We start from the raw sequence: 20,895 nt of genomic DNA, 5'->3' as shown, positions 1-20,895 counted from the left end.
GTTCTCTAATCTGGTCGGAGGACCTGAGGATCTGCATTAATATCTGATTTAGACTTTTTGGTTGAAGTTTCACACTGTTGGCTTCCCTTTCAGAATTTTTACCATTCTCGTTGGTATAGTCTGAGAACACCAATCTGTATGTGATTACCAGTTTACACTACAGTAAACTTGCCTTACTGCTACTGATACAAATTAACATCAGTTTGGAATACAGCATGAACTTGTTCAAAGAGAGAGAGAGAATGCCTGCTTAGCACTCTGCATCAATGAAATTACTTCAAATGGCATAGACATATCACTTAAGAAAGGAGCCTAAGTCTCATAAAGTAAAAATGCTTGCAGATATCATCTCCCACTTTATTTTTTTCCCCACCACAACAGCATACTATAAACAATCTAAGTGATACTGCTCCAAAAATGCAACTAAAAAAAACTTATAAAAATAAAACAAATTCTCAAATTTGCACCCAAAAAAGGATTCTTTCCTTAATCAGCTTTTGATGTGACTTTCACAAAGACAGTTGAAAACATCCAACAAAAGACATGAAGGAAGATGTCAAATGAATAAAAGGCATTCAGCATTTCTGATTGTAAATGAAGCCTCAGACTATCATAAGGAAGATACCAGCAAACCTCTCCTAAAAATACCAAGTCAGACAGATTGATGTACTAGAGAGCATTGAATTTTTCAGATGTTATTCTTGTATTGTGTAAAAGCTGTGCATAAAATAAAATTGAACATTAATCTTTACTCCCGAAAGTTTTAGAATTCTATATGATCTTCAGCACCATCTCACATTTACTTCAAGTCAAATGTCAGACATATTCACATCCTCTGAAAGTCAAGTACGTGGTACAGATAATATATATAAAAAAGAGAAAGCAAAAGATGAAAAGATCAGCAGATTAGCTATTAAAAAATAAACGGATTTGTAAGACACTGAGAGAAAGTGCCAGACACTTCTGAAAGTGCCAGAATCCTTCAGATGAATAGAAACGTTGTCAGTAACTAGTAAATTTTTATTTCAGCATCCAATAAGCAATGCAAGTAAGGTTTGTACTTGATCTTTCTATGACTCATTCCAACAGAATCTTGACATTTTTCCTCTCTTCTCTACTACTGTTTCTATCTGCTTTATTTTTTGCAACCCAGACTTTAATTTCCATTCTCGTTATGAATAAACAACCAACCAACCAGATACTTTTCACTGCAGTGGGTATCTTCATATAAACAAGTTAGCTTCATTGCATTTCTTCAATGTATTGTTCTTTCATAGTATCTGTTACAATTATTTTTCTGGTGGCATAATACTTTGATATACAACGACGAAATGAGGACCAAGGAGAAGAAAAAAGGCAAATAAAATAAACACAATCTGCTTTGCTGTTTACTACTTTCTTTGATGCAATTCTAAAGCAATGCACCTTCAGTAATTTAGAGGAAGCATTTGATTCTGTAGAGCATCACAGAAAGGGTCCTTTTGACATAATGAAAGCAGAAAAGCATTTAACTGACCCAAGTGACTAATTTTGATGCAAGTTAGTAAAAATGACAATCAAGAGTTTAAGTGATACGAGATGATGTAAGATTATATTTTCACAAAGAAAAAATGCACATAGTTATGCACACTTTCATCTTGAAATAGCTTAGAAATTCTTTCCGCTTATGATCTAACTGACTAAAATGAAAGAATAACCCAGAAATTTAAGAAATCAATAAACTAATTTTAAATTCAGTTATCTGCACTCCCATTAAGATCTACTACAAATTTAAGTTATTCTAGATTAGCCTCTCCTACAGAAAACGTGGAAAAACTTGTCAGGCAACACCTTTACTTAAGAAAGGCATTAAAACATAATTAAATGAAAATATTGTGAATCAAATGTAGGCAGTCCAAAAGATCTTGCTCATTTGATCTCACTGAGAACTCAGCTTTTGTAACTGAAGAAAAATTAACACTTAATTAACACTGACAAAGTGTCCTCACTGCAAGACAGCATCAAAAGCTGTCATGAAACGTCCTGAAACTCTCATGTTCGTATCAATACTTCATGAACACAGGCAAATCAAGCCCCAAAGTGGTGGAGCCAGACAAAAAATGTACAAAACAGTGGGATAACAAAAATAAAATCTTCTTTTCTTGCTTTTCTAGCATATTTTCCTAATGAGTACATTATAATTGTTACTTCATTGTTATTACATTTATTATAGCATCTGCATCATGTCTTTTTCAGCAGCCAGCGGTGACTCTTGCCTTAATAAATTTTAAGTCTCTGTGAAACACGTGAAATGAGAAAAAGAATAGCGGACAGGCAGAAACAATTAGACAAAATAGCTTTTAAATAAAACTCTCTCTAAAGTACTTTAGCAATCTCTGCATCTACAGATAAATGTAAAAACCCCATATAACTTACATGTACACCATGTTTGTGTCTAAGTCAATGCACACAATATCCTGTGGTGGATCATACAGATCAAAATATCGTGAATCAACTCCAACAATAAATGGAACAGGTGCACTGAGTACGGTGGCCAGAGACAAAGGACAGAGGGGGATATATGGACATTGCCACTGAAATGGAAATATCATCTGAAGGAAAAATGAAATGAAACCAATGCATTAAAACAGGACAACAGATATTGCACAATAAAAAAAAGGTGAAGTTGTTACACGCAGTAAGCTGAAATGAAATTGCTAAGAACCATGTTTTACTGTAAAAAAAAGACTAAGTTTGACCACTTCTTACAGCACATTTCTTAATTGTCTATGAAAAACGTTGATCATTTCAATAGTTACAATTAGACATGCTAGGGTACTTTAACTAAGTGCCAACTGCTAGGAAAAATGATCACTTGATGCATCAAGCATTTTAACTTAAATAAGTCTCACAGTAATTATGGAGTTTGCAGCAATTTCCCTCGCTGCGGTACAGAACATTTTGTACTTACAGCTACTACAGCTTCAGCAACTCCTGTCAATACAGCTGGTCTAAGAGAATGGAGGAGGATCTTGCCTTCTAACAATACGAACAGTAACAGGGTAGCACAGTTTTCCGGTCCAAGATTCATGAGTAGAGTGCTGAAGTTTGCTCCACTAAGAGGTGAGTGGAAAGGGGGGGAAAAAAAAAAGAAAAAAAGAACTTCTGACAGCTGGACTAACTAGATGAGTAATCCTAATGTGATTATCATACATAAAATAGCTAAACAGCTATCACCCTTATACAAGACTTGTACTGCCACAAAGAAGCCTAAATTCAAAATCCACTGTTAAAGAAGCTTACATTACAACACACTATGCTAACTGTGTTCTCTCAAATGTGCACAGCCATCTAAGTTTTTGTAACAATAAAACAGATTTAACATATTATCAACTAATCCAAGCACAAAATAACACTAGTAGTTTCAAACAATGAGCTAAAGGCAAAAATCATGTATTATAGCATCCATTTAACATTAGCATCACATTCTGATATCAAAATGTGTTTAGTTTCTGCAGTTTAATCTCCATTTCATTTGCTTGGATACTGTGCAGACATTCAGGAATTTTACTGACATCCATAAGAGGATTAGAAGGGTGTAAAATCTGTCCTTCAAAAAGTGCTTACATCTTACTTAGCAGTTTGGTGTCTGGCTACAATTTTTCCCTTAAACGGCTGTGTAACAGATGTGCTTAAACACTGGATCTTTCTGTATACAGAATATTATGTATGTTAATATTTAAGGAAAAAAGTGAAAAAGGGATATTTTAGTTTTTAACTTAAAAATAAAATCAAAGAAAACAAAAAGTCTTGCCACATGCATAGGGATCTCCAGCCCTGAAAAGAGTAGGCAGTATTCCCAGAGACTGATTCAATCCTCAATCACAAATATGAATTTTAAGGCAAAATTTTTCATTTCCAAAATGTCTGTGCATTGATTGATTTCATGAAACTGCTTGATACAAGTATCTCCCATGGATCCATAAAAGGGATAAATAATGCAAAATTAAAAAAAAAGTGTATTTGTGGTATTAAAAAAATTGCCTTCTACACATATTCCAAAGATATAAGATACTGAAATACATATATTTTTCCCCACAGCCTACTTCTTCTTTCTACTATAATCTGGCAATCTACCTTTATTTCAGAATAATCAGAAACACTATTCTTTTACAAGAGATATGTCTATGTCAAAAAGAAAACACTACCTAGTATTACAAAAATGTATTGAGCTTCTTGTTTAAAAGGACTAATAATATTGTAGCAGTGTTTGGTTTTCTCTTATGCTTATTTCTACTTGGCTCAGGATGCTTCAAGTAGCAAACAGATTAAACATTAATACCTTAATGGCAGTGGAGTAGAAACTGGCTGGGACAATATTAATGCATCATGTGCAGAAAGCTGAAACACATAAAATAGCAGATGATTACTAAGCACAATTCCAAACTTAGTGAAGTATAATATTTCAATCCATAATCTAATAAAATGCTTGGCAGATATGGTCACAATGTCACAAAAGAGATGCAAATCAGAAAATCTTTGGAGCTTCTGTTCATTAAGTCAACAAGTTTGTACTAGTCACCAGGATAATTCTCATAAGTTACAGGTAACAGTTTATGACTCAGTGTTGAACATGAAACTGCTACTAGGTGATTAAACAAAGCAGAGGAGACAGTGCCACAGGGGAATAACATTTGACCCACAATGGTAAGTGGAAAAGTGACATAAACAACTCCCCAATGATATAACGCAAATGATGTCTATAAAACGAAAGAGCAATATATGAGAGAAATTTCAAAAGCACAAGCAGGCCTGCTGCAGTTTATACCACCCAAAATCTGAAGTAGCTTCCTTTTCTAAGTCACCCCAAGTTTATAACAGTGTAAGAGAAGGAGATTCCACCAGTTTCCTCTCTACTCTTTACAGCAGCTGGATATTCAAAACTGAGTAAAATAAAAAAAAACAAACACAAAAAATCCAGGCTTTCAAAGGCAAGAAGAAGAGTTAGTCAATACAGTAACTAAAAATGAAAGCAAAAATTCGCTTACCTGCACAAGAATTCTTGGTCTTTGTGGTGAAGGGAAAGGTATATTGTGCATAAAATGGGAAATGTGCCTGAAAAAAAAAAGATAAGACCTTAGAAAACTAGAACTGCGGACTAAGCAGGGACAGAATACAGTGTTTGTCACATTTTGGAATTCCTATGTTGCTGTATGTTCTAGAAGTGCATTTATTTACTGTTTTGTTAAATTCACACAAACTGAAAGGAAGAAGGCCTACTCACCCACACTTCATGTGTGAAAGATTAATATTGGCAGCTTCAGATATGTATACAAAATACAAGAATGCACCGGCCCTTAGGCAAACTGGTAGCAAAACTCCATACCATGAAGTTTCTAATGAGGCTTTGCTAGGAGAAGTAAGATATTTCACTGCTGGAAGTCTAATGTAGTTTTAAAGATAACAGATTTCAGTGAACTTCTAGGACTCCACATAAAATTATCCTTTATGAAGTTTTATATCTTTATAGACAGGCACATAGAGAAGGCAGGGGACAGAGAGAGTTCATCTGCATTGGTTGCAGTGCTTTAATACAGACATAGATGTACACTGCTAATGCAGAGTCTCTATGCTTGTGTTAAATAAAATACAAAACTGTAAGCACTGGAATGTTGCGTGTAGCTCAGAAATTTTCTGTATCTGAGAAGTTTAAATGGAAGGTAAACAGGCTTCAGAAATTCTGACGGAAAATCTATGGTACAATCTGGTTCACATTCCAGTTCACATTCCTAGCACTGCAAAACCTACTCATATTAACCAGAAGAAACAATAATTACTACCACTACAATCAGTACAATGCAAATTACACAGGGCAAGAGACAGGGCAAATATAGCAGCGTGAAAAGCGTGACATATAGATCAGATGACTACTTGAGCCGATATCTACACACATTAACTTGAAAAATAATTAACATACTTTTCAATGGGAAGAGGATGAGGTCCGGAGACAGAGAGCTTGTAGATGAACATAAGAAATTTTCGAAATGCATCAAAGAAAGGCCAGTGTGAAAGAAGGCAGATACATTTATTAGAATTGATGGACTTGGAAGTAACCACTTTTCTCTCTACAGCTGTCAAGAGACCCAACTGCAATTGTTGCTTTTCTGTTAGCAGCTCCCGAGGATAAGGCTCGTAAAACTGAATAGCAGCACCATAAACCTAAAAGATGAAGAAACACAGCTGAGTAAATCAAGTATTTAACAGGAGTTTGGGTTAGAACTTTTGAATCATCCATAAGGCACTGGTGTTTGCACACAGAATACTTTTCTTAGTAGCCTGCTAAACTACTTTTCATTTATATAACATACACTAAGTATACTTATGAAAGACAATGTTAAATATTTTTGGACTCCTCTGCCTCTCTTCCTCTTTTTCATGGCACTTCACTAGAAGCATTTATACTCAGTAAAATGGGAAGGAATCAAACTGCATTCCTAGACAAAACTGCCTATTAACTGTTACTGGTACAAAAAAAAAAAATCACTTCACGAAATGATTGTATTCAGTAACATTCCCTTATTGTTACATGAAACAATACAATTTAAGTTTTTACCCTACTTATTTGACAAAACTAAAGAGGAACCAATCTTTTCTAGTATACTTCCTCATTTGTCAAAGTTTTGGAGTTGGCAGAATTATTATGGCAAACTTCGCAAACAGAGAGCGGGGAGAGATGGATATCACAGCATTTGTAGTTTCTGAGAAAAACAGTTGCAGTTAATATATTCACCCTAGCAAATGAAGTATTAATACACTGCATAAAATCTTTTTTTCTTATTTGGCAATAGAGAAGTATGTAAATTTCTAGGATGGGGGACTGAGGCATGGCGGAAGGCAAGCTGTTCTCATTAACAGAGCTCAACTACTTTTAGTTGCAGATAGCTAAACACGTATGACAATCATTTATTCCCTTACACAGTTGACACAGTTGCCAACCTGACACAACAGCCTGGTGACCAGCCCCTAAAAAAGCACTCCCTTGTTTTATCAGGTTTATCTACAAGGGCAGCTCTGAAGGTAATGCCTCCTATTTTATTATGTTGGCAGAGACAGATGGTGGTATGGCAGCAGAGGTTGAACCTTCCCACCAACGTTCTGCTACCTTCTGTTGCCATGTGAAGATGGCAGCAGAGAGGCAGCAAAAATGGTGTCTGACATGGAAGTGCATTTGAAGCAAAGGTGTGGAATTGAATTCCTTCATTCAGAAAAAATTGCACCCACTGACATTCACTGAACATTTATGGAGACCAAACAGTGGAAGAGAGCACAGTGAGACAGTGGATGGTGCATTTCAGCAGTGGTGACAGAAACATGAAAGTCAAACCACATTCCAGATGGCCATGCACAGCTGTCACACTACAACATGAAGCATGTCTCAATCTGCTCATCCACAGGAATCAACAGGCTACAACCAGGGAACTGTTTATGAAATTCATATGGAATACTGGCTGTGATGCTGTTAGAAATGATGGTGACAATGTTGGAATATTGCAAAGTTTGCGTCAGATGGGTCTCACAAATGCTCACACAGGAAAAAAAAGAAACACTGTATGCAAGTTTGTCAGGATCCACTGAACTAGCACAAGGCTGGAGGTGACAGTTTCCAGAATTGCATCATTACTGGTGATGTGTCGTGGTGTCACCACTATGAGCCGGAGTCAAAATGACTGTCTACAGAACGGTGACCTGTGAATTCCCCACTAAAAAAAAGTTAAAGACACAGCCCTTATTGGGTGAAGTTATGTGCACTGTCTTCTGGGATAGCAAAGGGGTGATCCTGGATTTCCTGCAACCTGGACAATCAATCAGCTCTGACTACTACATCCTGACTAAGCTGAAGGCTCAGATTTCCAGAGTGAGGACAGAGAAGAAGGCAACCTTTCTTCTGAATGATGTCAACATCACCATTTTGAAAAGACCATAAAGTACATTGCCAATCTTGACTGGAATGTCCTACTATATTCACCATATAATCTGGATTTGGTGCCTTCCGACTGTCATCTGGGCCAGTGAGAGATGGACTGTGTGGGCAACGTTTTTCTAGCAATGATGTCATCAGGGCAGCTCATGCGGATTTATTTATTTATTAATAAGCACGGCAGGTAGGCTCCTGATCATCACTGGCGAAAATGCATAGCTAATGATGGCAATTAGGTTGACAAACAGTGTTTTGTAGTTCAGAATTTGCTCAATCATGTACTGCTGTGGTGGTCGTTGCATCTGTTGTAGTTTTCACAGAAACTAATAGGTGGCATTACTTTCAGATCGATCTACATATAATCCTGTTTTTGTTGCATATAGCAGACACTAACTTCTTCCACATGGGCTGAGCGATGCAGCACATTTTTGGTGCCTGTGTGTGCTTGTGGCTTTGTGAAGATTTTGCACACTGTCGGTATTCTGAATTGTCATTTTATGTGAATTCCAACGCCATCACTAGCCTCAGGAGATCTTCAATTCTTGAGCATTTGTCACATATTTCCTCTTTGTACGTAGTTTTCCTCTCCTCACTGCACTGTTTTCTGGGAACTATTTTTATGCTCACACACACACACAGATAGCTACAGAGTCCGTTCATACCAATTCAAAAGGAACTAGCTTTTGAGGTAATCAGAGGGAAAACCACAACTTAAGCATTTTTAAAACTTGGTAAGTGATCACCACTTGAACACGTGGGCTACCTTTCCATCGCCAGGAACTTTCCTTGAAAGAATAGAAAAATTAAAGTCCTGTGGTGCTAGTTTTACTTAGCATATTGCTTACACATGACTAAACAGCACAAACTCTTCCGTTTATTTCCTTTTTTGGTTTACATCTGCCTCATAATAAGGCTTCTGACATACAGCTTTCTAAGTGAAATACTTAACAATTTCTTTGGTAGTAGTTGTCAAATACAGAAGTGATTATGCCTATTTCATCTTCTTATCAGCAATTTTAATTAAAAGCAAAAAGCAGTCACAATGTGTAGCCATACCTTTTCTGCAGAGGAACAGGTCAGTACAAATGTTGAAAAGACTGGTAGTGGATACTTGGTTTGAGGGTCCCAGCATTCAATAGTAGCTCCCATAGGAAGGCAGAAGAGAGGTACAGATTCTGACAGTGGGAATGATTCATAGTTCTCCTGAGGATATCTGAAAATTAAGCCTTCAGTATGGAAAAATGAAAAGTTAATAAATTTGCTCTGCAAGCCCTATATAAGCTATACATTTTCCACAATATGCAGAAAAGTCTGTTGCTTATCTGGACTTAACAGCTGAAGATAATACCTGCAGAATAAAGACTCATTTAACAGTAAGGCTAAATCATCCCAGTAACAATCAATTAGAAATTTCCTGTGGATATTGAAAAAATTCTCTTAAAAATAACTGCTCTAGTACCTCTACATAGTAAAAACTAACCACTGAGGATTTTGATTTTGGGAATTACCTGTGTTATTTAAATGTGCCACTGAAACAGATTTTGTTACAAAGAAATCTCTATGAAGACAGTGATAAATTACCTACTGTAGTAACAGTACCTCCACTGAAAACAGTGTGAGCTAGCTAACTATTCACATTTTCTGCTAATCACTTAATATGTTCAATTTAAACAGATCTTTACTCTGTTTTCAGAGGTATAGTTAAGTCCTGCTTATAGAAAATGAGCATGTAAGCATCAGTTCACTTTTGCAGTTTATCCCACTCATTTCACATTACACTGACTTTGTTATCTATGCATTCAACTTCTAATTAGCAATTTACTCTTCTCAAGGGAATTTCTTGCATTTAATACTCAGTAGACACTACTTTGGAAGCTTTTTCAACTTCTCTGGGGAAAAAGAAGTCAATAGCAATGAATTTAAAAAAATATATAAAGCCCAGACTTAAAAGAAAAGCCTTTCCTGTCATTTACTGTTCAGAGTAATTTTCACTCTCCTTTAATATGGAACAAGTGAATACTTGTAGAACTGACGTTGTAGAACTGAATGAAATTAACATATTTAACTTGAAAATTAATTGAAAGATATTCCATTAGCTATGAAACATTAAAGAAAATACAAATAAGGTTGACTGGAATTCTCAATTACTCCTTCTCCATCACCACCAATGCGACACAAAATATAAAGTAATTTATTACATGTGAAAAGCTTGCTATGCTGTCCATTTAAACTCCTAAGCTACCTATTCTGTCATGATATAAACTAAATTAATACAGAACAATGTTGTTTCTATGAAGGCTTCCCTCCCCCTCGGAAAAAAATGAGGTGAGCAGAGAAGGCTTTAAAGGAGCTGATTTCAACTGACATGCCCTAGGAGGATAATTACGACAGATAACGCTTAAGCTTTTAGAATTTTTTATTTGATTTCAGCAGGTACTTGATTACTTCTGTCAATATGTTTAGATAGTTTGCTTACAAAATTACTTACCAGCTTTATATGCTATAGAGTTAGAAGCTGGCACAGACTTCTTATAACAAAGGTACACACTGGAACCCCACTGAAAGACATAAAATTCATGATAAGAGCCAACAGAGATGACAATATGCAAAACAGAAATGAAGTATAAGCACTTGAATATAGTCCCACTTACAAATAGAACAGAAATAAAGTATTACAGAACAAACTTACTGTTTGGTTGTTGTGTATTTTACTCATGGAATGAAGAATTCACCATTCCCACACTTTTAGAGATTACTGATTTGCATAAAATAATCACACCACCACACTATTCTTTGACTTATTACCATGTTAAGAATGCAGAAATGTGAAGCTGGTCACTTTCAGCTTTCACACACTCAATTTTCTTAACAATAACAATATTTAAAGGCAGACTCATCAGTGGTGGTAAAGTTCTAAACAAGATCACTAGGAGCTTTAAATGTACTTCCATAAACTGGCTACTTACATAGGGTGGGGATTTGTGTGTGTGTGTGTGTGTGTGTGTGTACTGTTTGAGGAAAAAAATTACATACTGCAGCCAGAGAAAACTAAACGCAAAACAGAATAAATATAAAATGACTGAAAAAAGGTGTAAGCAGTAACTAACATTCTTAAGTAACAGAAGAAATTACGTATGTTAAGAAATTTTTTTTTAACAGAAAAGGAAAAAAGAGAATAATAAATACTACAAAACTGGTCATGCATATGGTATGAAGAGTGAAAGAATTAAGACGCAGCCATAGGACACCATCTGAACAGTGCCAAGAAGAGCTGCTTCTTTTGTGTTTGCTTCTTTTTTTTGTTTGTTTGTTTGCAATTTAAAAAAGAATACTTAAAACTTGTAAATACTCACCATACCACAATTTAAGTTCTTATCAACTTTGCAGAATGTGTGAGGAGGAGTTTCTCCTTTGCTGGTAACAATAACACAGATATCTGTCACTGCCAATGAATTTTGAGGCCGTACTGGAGGAGCCCTTCGATATGTGATAAAGATCCGTTGAGAAGAAGCTGAACTATTGTTAACATTAGCACAACGACCATAAGGAGTAGCTTGAACCACTTCGCAGCCTGAAATGATACGTTCCTTCCCTTCATATAGAACTCTGTGGACAGAAACAAACAAAATATTACATGCATTCAGGAATATACAAAGCTACACAGGCAAATGCACAGAACTAGTCCATTCAGTAGTAACTGTCTCACACAGTACATCTGAGCACTTCTTAGAAACTATTCCCATTACTTTATTTTTTGAAGTGATTAAAAAAATTAGACAATAGGAGACGTAGAAGTCTGCTTCCGATGCAAAAAAAAAAAGTATCAGCAATGGTTTATATTCATAATTAGGTTAACATTTCCAAAGCTATAACAAAAATAAATAACACATAATAGGCACACAGACACCAAAAAAATGCTCAATGATACAGACAAGGGAAAAGTAATATATAATAAATAATAACTATAGCTGTCTGTATTCCTAGAAAGCAGAATATATATCTTAATCACCCATACTGAAGCCTTCATGTGATATCTGGATACTTTTTCTAGCCAAATCAATAGCTTATATTGCTATATTCTTACCTAAATGACCTAAAACTTTATAATTCTGTCTTTTCCAAACATACAGCCCTTACGATCCGACCATGACAAGAAACGTTGAAGTCAAACTACACATCAGTGTGTACTTTTAATGTACAAATGTTAAGACAAGCTTAATGTTCCATTCCTTACTCCAAACAGCAGTGACTTTATTCCCTAGAGTACCTACAGAGTAGTTGACATATTCAAACAGGTTTTCATGTTAAGATTTAGGAAAAATGTAACAAAACTGTTGTATGAGTTTTTCAGTTTTCAAAGATTCAACCAATAGCTCCCCCACAGGAAGGCAGGCAATGCATCTTTAACTGTTCTAAAGTGTCCATGGCGAAATGTTTGACAGACTACTAATAAGTATTAGTTGAAAGCTCTAGGTAGTCACATGTATTAGCTAAAATAATTCTTTTTACAGATACAATGGTTTTCTGAATTATCAAAACAACGTACCTTTCAAAATTCAAGACTACTGACCATATTTAAAGCAGTATATATATATGTATATATATATATATGTAAATTACTGTTTATTCAGATTCCACATAACAAACATGCATCCTGTCACAATACTGAGGATATGAGAACTATAGTCCCACAATTCTTTAATAAAGAAATCAAATAATTTATATTAATATTTATATATTAGTAAATATAAATATTAATATATTTATTAATTTCAACTAATATTTATTAATTATATATTTAATTATATATTACATCAAATAATAATTAGTCTGCAATATAAACATATTCAGTTAGTTCATGGAAGACAACACGTTCACCTTCAATAATTGTTTAAGTTGTAAAGAGCTGGCTCAACACACTTTTGTTACGTTTAATTCAAAGTGTTACCTTGGGTTCAAACATACATATAGCATACTATAAGTATTTCTAAGCTGCAATATTACTTTTAAAGCAGTACTCCACTAGAAGATACATCTAAAGAGAATATTAACAGATCAGTCTCCAATGGAAGTTTCAGTTACATTTTGTTTCAATTTAATGCATTTTAATTAGAACACTAGAATTTAAAGTTATCCCAGAAACATCTGTCAGCTGACATCTTCTGGGAAGGAAGATCATATTTATTAGACAACTCCAGCAGTTCAATTTAACAGGTTTACAAGAATTCTCAAAAACATGCTTTAAAGACTAGAGAGCTTCACAGAATCATAGATTGACGAAGGCTGGAAAAGACTTCTAAGATCATTTAGTCCAACCCTCCACCTACCAGTAATAATTCCCCACTAAGCTGTGACCCTTAGTACAACATTTGTTTCTTGAACACCTTGAGGGATGCTGACTCAACCATCTCCCTGGGCAGCCCATTCCAGCGCCTGACCACTCTTTCAGAGAAGAAATTCTTCCTAATACCTAGACTGAACCTCCCCTGGTGCAACTTGAGGCCATTACCTCTAGGCCTATCACTAGTTACATGAGAGAAGAGGCCAACCCCCGCCTTGCCACAACCTCCTTTAAGGTATTGTGTAGGGAACTATAAGGTCTGAGCCTCCTCTTTTCCAAACTAAACAATCACAGTTCCCCCAGCCACTCCTCATAAGACTTGTACTCCAGACCCCTCGCCAGTTTTGGTGCCCTTCTCTGGACGTTCTCCAGGGCCTCAATGTCTTTCTTGTAGTGAGGGACGCAAAACTGAACACAGTAGTCAAGGTGCAGTCTCACCAGAGCTGAGTACAGAGGGATGATCACCTCCCTACTCCTGCTGGCTACACTATTTCTGACACAAGCCAGGATGCTGTTGGCCTTCTTGGACACCTGGGCTTGCTGCTGGCTCACGTTCACCTGAGAGTCAACTCAGGTCCATTCCTTCCATACAGTCTTCCATCCACTCAGTGGATGTAGCACTGACTGGGGTTGTTGTGGCCAAGCTGCAGGACCCGACACTTGGTCATGCTGAACTTCTCGAACTTGATATGTGCAAATGCTTCTAGAAGATAAGAGGCTGACTGGTTTTCAAGACTTATTAAAAACACACTATTTCCTGATCTCATGCATAGTACGGAGTTTAAGAAAAACAAGCAGAACAAAGCCAATGCCTACGGATCATTCAAAATAAAACATGATTTCACTGATTCAGATGAAAACATTCAGAGTGATGCATGAAATATTGAACATGACAGCATAAACATAAGGCAGCATACAAACATAACAGAATGAAAATACACTACATACAATGAGGGTCAGAGTTTGGGTCAAGCATAGGGAAAAGAGTTACCTTCTATTTCTACTGCAACCATTATTATTATTTATCTAAATACAGAAGTGTACTTTCTTATCCTAGGACGTTCCAAATACTCTACTGCAGTTGTCACAGTGGTGGGTTTCAAGGAACAATGGAAGATGCTGGCTAGTGAGATAATCCTCCATTTTCTCTTAAGCTCCCTGAAACTTGAGTTCACTTTCATTTCTGAAATACACCTCTAATAAAGAAAAGTATTTGCTCAATCAATTCATGCAAACACTTTCAGAAAACAGTTACACAGAATGACATGCATTCTTGATACAAAAGCTCTAACCAAATTAAAGCTTCCCATTGAATTAAGAAATTTAGTACTTATTTACATATATTTGTTTACGTTAGTTAAAAAACTTATGCATTACTCTGTAATGCAAAAACTCCGCTTAAGAAAAGAAATCTAGGTCTCTCTCTTTGATCTCTTCTGCAGAAAGTGCTACAAAGAGCAAAACCACTTACACTTAAATGCGTTTCTCCATGAAGTTTTCTTTCATGTAAGAAACCAGTTCTGGAGTTCTCCTCTACTCCTAACAACTGAAATCCAGTGAGAAGAGAATCACAGAATGGCTTGGGATGGAAGGCACCTCAAGGGTCATCAAGTCCCTGCCAACTGCTAGATCAAGTACTAGATCAGATTACCCAGGGCCCCACTGAACCTGAACTTAAGCAGCTCCAGGGACGGGGCATCCGCAACCTCTCTGGGCAACCTGTTCCAGCACCTCACCACTCTCTCAGTAAAAAAATTTCCGTGGATATCTTATCTAAATCTCCCCTCCTTTAGCTTAAAACCATTCCCATTTGTCCTATCATTATCTACCTTTGTAAAAAGTTGATTTCCCTCATGTTTATAAACTCCCTTTAAATACTGGAAGGCCGCAATGATGTCTCCTCCCACAGTTTTCTCTTTTCCAGGCTGAACAAGCCCCGCTCCTTCATCCTGTCTTCATAGGAGAGGTGCTCCAGCCCTTGGACCATCTTTCTGGCCCTCCTCTGAACTCTCTCCAAAAACTTTATTTTTTTCCCATGCTGGAGGCCCCAGACTTGGACACAGTACTCTAGCTGGAGCCTCACAAGGGCAGAATAGAGGGGCACAATCACGTCCCTCACTAGAAAAAATTTATTTCAATGAATTGCTGTACCTAAATGGAAATAAATCTCAAATCTCAGTTCTTGCTGATTTTTCGAATGTCACGAAAAATATTTGGGAAGAAAGCAACAGAATGACTAGTAGCTGAATTATTTACCAACACGTAAAGTACTGAATTTTAAAACTATACATAAGAAAGAGACCTTACAGATTCTTGTCCTAGCATCAAATCTTTATTCTTCCAACTAAAAACAACCACAGTAGGTGCAACAGTCAGAGGAATGGCAGACAGCTTAACTATACGAAACTGAGCAGCTGTAACAGGAAGTCGCTAGCAGCTTACAGACCCTACAGCTCAAGAACCAGGGTAAGAACAGGAAGGTCTAACAATGGGACGGAAATAGGATAGAAGGCACAGAAAGACAGAACACAAGGAAAATGGTGAAGAAACAGCAGAACAATGCTTCCACTTCGCACATTCCTCCAAACAGCATTTCTTTAATCCATTTCCCTAAAAATATGTATAAATCTTTCAGGACTATTGTATACACACATATGCACTTACATATGCATACACACAAATATACACATATACATACACACATTTACAATACTTATTTGAATGCTCAGATGACAAGGTAAGTAAAAATATTCATCATTTTAAAACCTATGAATGAATACGTTTACAACTTTAAATTGTGCATTTGCTACATAATACTATAAATACAGCTAACTTCCTTAGATGTATTTATAGTTGTTTTATACAGTTATTTCATTAGGTTGATTTCTGTTTTATAAATGCTTGTCTTATAGTAGTGTATGTTATAATGTGTTTGTTTACATATTAAAACAACATCCAACTATGGATTTAACCCTTTTGAGGAGATAATCTTCTTTTACTAAGTAAGTCTATTTAGTGTGTCAGCTGATACAATGGATAATTAAAGCTAAAACATTCTTTCACACAATTCTCTGGAAAAAAAAAGAAGAACAGCATACATAAGCCTTCAGAGTGTACATTTGACCTACCCTACATCTTTCGTCCAAATTCCACTTTTATTTGAACACACTGAAATTCACAAAACAGATTACTCGAACCATCTCTTGAACGTAGTTGCAAAAAAGCAGGAGCAGCAGGGGGAAAACATTCATATGCACCACTGCTCAGAGAGAAAAGTCTGTCACTACTTGTTAGGTGTGACAGCCTTACTAGATCTGTGTAAAACAAAGTACAGAATTAAATGCTACTTGCCAAATATCAATAATTTAAAAAGAATAGATCTGCCTGGAAAGATCATAGTAGTCTGCTATTCCCCTATTTTGCTGATCAGCTGATAAGCAAGAAACTGATCCAAGCACTGAAGTTCCAAAAGTTGAGGGAGACATGAAAATAAACATGTGCTAGCAGAGTCCCTTCCACTGAAGCACAGGCTGAAGGCTGGTGGTTTAGATATCATTTTCAGCAATGATCCTCTGCAAATCTTTCCTCATGCTAAAACTTGGTGAAGTTTGTCACATATTTCAGCCACATACTGCAATTCTACACATTTAAATCCCACCATAACAGTTACCCTGCAGTTTCAGTCACACATACAGAAAACAATTTTAAAATCACAGTTTCACTGAAGAGTATTAGAACATAGTAAGATTAACTAAAGTTTGAATACATAAGGCTAACCATACAACTTGAACTATGATCTTCAGATCACAGATCTTGTCACGTAACTCACTTTTTTATTAATATTTCACTACTAGTTTTTTCCCCAAATTGGACTCTACTCATCAGCTAGCATTCACAAACTCTAAGTCCAAAGAGTATGTAGACATTGTGCCTGACATGCTTAAACTTATAAATGACATTAACTACATTTACAGCTAAAACAGATGTGATTTTACTTTACTCTTCATTGCTTATTTACTAAATAAGGAAAACCAAACACATCTATTAGATTACCACCATTGCAGCAGTTGCCCCACCCATCTTCCATTTTCTTTTTCTCCAGTAATTCTATATTCCCAGTAATTCTACAATGTCCTTACCAAAGGAGCAAAGAAACAGCGCTATATGGAGCAATTCAGACAATATTGCCATGCTGCATGAGTTGTTGCAGATGGAGAATTTCCTCAAGATGGTAGTAGCACAAAATTATTACATTCACCACCTTAAGACTTTGGGGGGATTTTTTGATCACGCACCTTAATACTTAAAACTCAGAATCTTTAAGTAATAAAATTAGTTCAGTGCTTCCTCACCCCACTTCCTTTACTAGGCATTGAATTTCCAGTATTCGTAATTCCCAACCACACAGATGGGTCAGTTTCACTCCGCTGTTTCTTTTCTCTACAGCTTAACAGCCTAAATTCTCACATTTTTCCACATACAGATAAACTAAAATGTGCCAGAAACATGTTCATCTTCAACAAACATTCTACATTTATTAAGCTATATACCTCCAAAATTATTCAGAGCAACAGATGCTCCCAATTTTATTTTGTCACTATTGTATTGCAGCTGCAAAATGCAGCCAAGAACGCATGTAAGATAATACAGAAACTGAGGACATCTCAAGAAAACGAGGGATAGAAATCTTACATTCAGATCTGCCTCACTGCTAGTAAAGATTTCAGAACTAAGAATTAGCAAACTTTGTAGTTAAAATATTTGCTTTGTATTGTACAGACTGAAACTGAAGAAATCAGCTCTCATCTCTGCAGCTTTCAAGCTGTATCACATTCTTTAGAAGTGAGCCTAATATTTTAAAAAGTTTTGGAGATCAGCAGTAACCAGATTTTTCCATTCTGAAAGTCAGCACTGATTAAAGTTCACTGACTTAAAACAAGTTCAGGTTTAGACTTCAGGGGAAAAAATCTTTGTATTTCTGGAAGATGAAAAAGGTTTGAGTTATTTAAGTGTATAATTAAAAAATTATCACATGTAATCAAGAGAAAATGAATAATTTCAGGAAGCTTGCAAATGTCACAGACACCATGTTGCTCCAACACAGTACAATATGTTAAAGGTTTACAATTATAATATTAGTAAATCTGTAGAAATCTATACTTCAGACAAAAAGAAAAACGTTTCTTTTTTTTGTTTTGGAGATACAAGCCTGATTAGAGTTGTCAACAGATTAAATGAAGTGTTTGCAGCTATACCGTGTCAGAACTTACAAGAAACCTCATAAAATCTCTCACCACTTTCTAAGGCAGGCTTCAAGATTCTTGGCAAGTGAATAGATTTAGATCGTTGTTTCACTGCTCTATCATTTTTAAGCGATATCTTTCACCTTAACGTGAGCTAAAAGTGAATTCCACATAAGAGTATTTTTTTCTTAAGTTATCACTTCCAGGTGAAACATATTACATTTCTCAGTTTGCACAATACCATTTATATACATTAATTTCATAATTTTATCTTACCTTTCGTAAAGCCTGCAGCAGATAACTTTATTTCTCCTATTTGACTTGCTCCATATATATATGTATATATGTAATCTCAAGTTAAAACTTTCCCATTCCTTTCAAAAAGACAAGTTCACTAGGAGACTGACAGCTTATTTCAGAATAAAAATGCCACACAGACACATAAAACAAGTAATGTATATTCCAAACTATATGCTTTGATAAGCTTTTGCATATCTGTTTTCAGCATCATCTGTGATGAGCAGGATTTTATCATCACTGCAGGAGGAATTAAATGGTCACAAATATCTCACCCGATGTCAGTAAGAGGTGGTTTGTCTCGGCCTCTCTTGTAGCAGAGAAAAAGTTCAGGACTCTTAAGACTTCCATAGTTTAGATTGGCTTGGAGGGCTGTAGGGGTGGCTTCAACACAGGTGTATCCCTCTGGGACAGTTTCACCAGCTGATTTAATTATCACAGCAATGTCAGTAATTGGAGCCTTCGGACCACTTTCATGACGGCTTATTTCTTGGTCCAAGAGGTTTGCAGCATCTGTATCAGTCAGTCCTGCCACTACAAAATAGTCAGCCACCCGTGGACCTTTGTCTTCTATCATGGTTACGAAAGTACTCCTAGGGAAAATAAAGAGAAATAAATCAAACACACTGCATTCAAGCTAAAACCTTTCCCTAAACAACCACCAACCTATCACAGTTTAAAATATTTAAAGAAAATTTAGCAAATTAAAAAAAATTTCCTATAAAGACTTTAGAGAATTCAAGAAAATTCTAGGGAAACTCCAGGAAAAAAAAAATTCAAAAAGATAGGCAGATTCCAGTTCTAGCACGGTAACCGTAATGTTTTAGTACAAGGAAGTTTAACTGAGATACAGAGGTCGAAGTTCCTAACACAGCAGCTGCACAGAAAATTGCTTAGCAATAGCTATTAGATCATTCATGGTCTTTACAAACCAAAAAGTAAAGCAGGTACCCCTAACTAAAATGATCTATACTTTTCTGGCATTATTTACTAAGTAATTTGACTACAGAATCACTCACTTTTTTTTTCCCCTTTGGGAGAGAGAACAATTTAAAGTATATGCTCACTAGTTTATCATCTGCACATTTCATCCATTTTGTTTCATATTTTAGGCCTAACAGCAGAGTCTTGAGACATTCAGCAGGCAACTTTAACATCCAGAAGTCATTTGCAGAGATCACACATCCAAGCCCACATTTCATCAGCTGATTAAGCTGTATATAGCACTGTTCAGCTGCACACTCTAGATCTGGAAAGATTTGTTCTCCAAATACTCAGCATGCTCACTTAACATCTGATTTTAAAACAGTGGAATGTTTTTTGTTGTTTTTTTTTTTAATGAGCAAAACTGTCTGACAGACTATACTTAAATATCACAGGTACAATTTCAAGTATCAGTTTTCATGAAATACCTATCCTCCTGACAGCTGACAGAGAAATATTTAAGTGTTAGTTGCCAAGCAAGAACTTGAATAACATCATATCCCTTCAGGGAAGTAGGAGCCACCTTCTTTTAGATTCCCACGTTTCTGTCAGATTTCTGGGGATCCCATTTATAAAGTTAAACAAGAACAGAAGTCTGGCTTCCATCTTAGAAAACAAGTCCGCCGCAGCTCCAAAAGTTCTAACTACCATGGTGCTGTGGTAAATTAGTATTATTTAGTAACACCGTTCAGGCGTTTTTCGGTGGAAAATGGGCAACTGAAAAACTGGAACACAGGAAGTTCCATATGAACATGAAAACACTTCCTTACTATCAGCGTGACAGAGCACTGGAACAGACTAAACAGAGACATGGTGGAGTCTTCTTCTCTGGAGATATTCAAGACCCACCTGGACGCTTTCCTACTGTAGGGAACCTGCTTTAGAGATGGACTGGACTAGGTGATCCAGAGGTCCCTTCCAATCTCTACAATTCTATAAATAAGTGCATCAAAATTGACAGGTGTCTCATATTTACAAGATCCTTATTGCCTTTGTAATTGCAGAAACATTAATCTCCACTAATAGAAAGGTGGTCTAGGAGTATACGCCTGTTCTGCCTTCTTTCTCCACTT

General features: G+C 36.1%; 1 protein-coding gene across 3 annotated transcripts in view; it reads right to left on the bottom strand.

Moving 5' to 3' along the window:
* DENND4C (DENN domain containing 4C) overlaps window positions 1–20,895 on the bottom strand; it is a 77,589-nt gene that overhangs the window by 37,900 nt on the left and 18,794 nt on the right. For all 3 annotated transcript variants that reach the window (XM_021379942.1, XM_021379940.1, XM_021379943.1), the window contains 9 exons: window positions 19,114–19,431; window positions 11,311–11,563; window positions 10,446–10,515; window positions 9,014–9,183; window positions 5,957–6,198; window positions 5,028–5,094; window positions 4,322–4,380; window positions 2,951–3,095; window positions 2,416–2,591 (listed from right to left, as the gene is read on the bottom strand). In XM_021379942.1, coding sequence (XP_021235617.1) covers window positions 2,416–2,591; window positions 2,951–3,095; window positions 4,322–4,380; window positions 5,028–5,094; window positions 5,957–6,198; window positions 9,014–9,183; window positions 10,446–10,515; window positions 11,311–11,563; window positions 19,114–19,415 — 1,484 coding nt within the window. In that variant the 5' untranslated portion in view covers window positions 19,416–19,431. The remainder of the gene's footprint in view (window positions 1–2,415; window positions 2,592–2,950; window positions 3,096–4,321; window positions 4,381–5,027; window positions 5,095–5,956; window positions 6,199–9,013; window positions 9,184–10,445; window positions 10,516–11,310; window positions 11,564–19,113; window positions 19,432–20,895) is intronic.

Source organism: Numida meleagris, chromosome Z (genome assembly GCF_002078875.1).
Source record: "Numida meleagris isolate 19003 breed g44 Domestic line chromosome Z, NumMel1.0, whole genome shotgun sequence".
Lineage (NCBI taxonomy): Eukaryota > Metazoa > Chordata > Aves > Galliformes > Numididae > Numida > Numida meleagris.
This window is presented reverse-complemented; position numbering and strand designations above follow the sequence as displayed.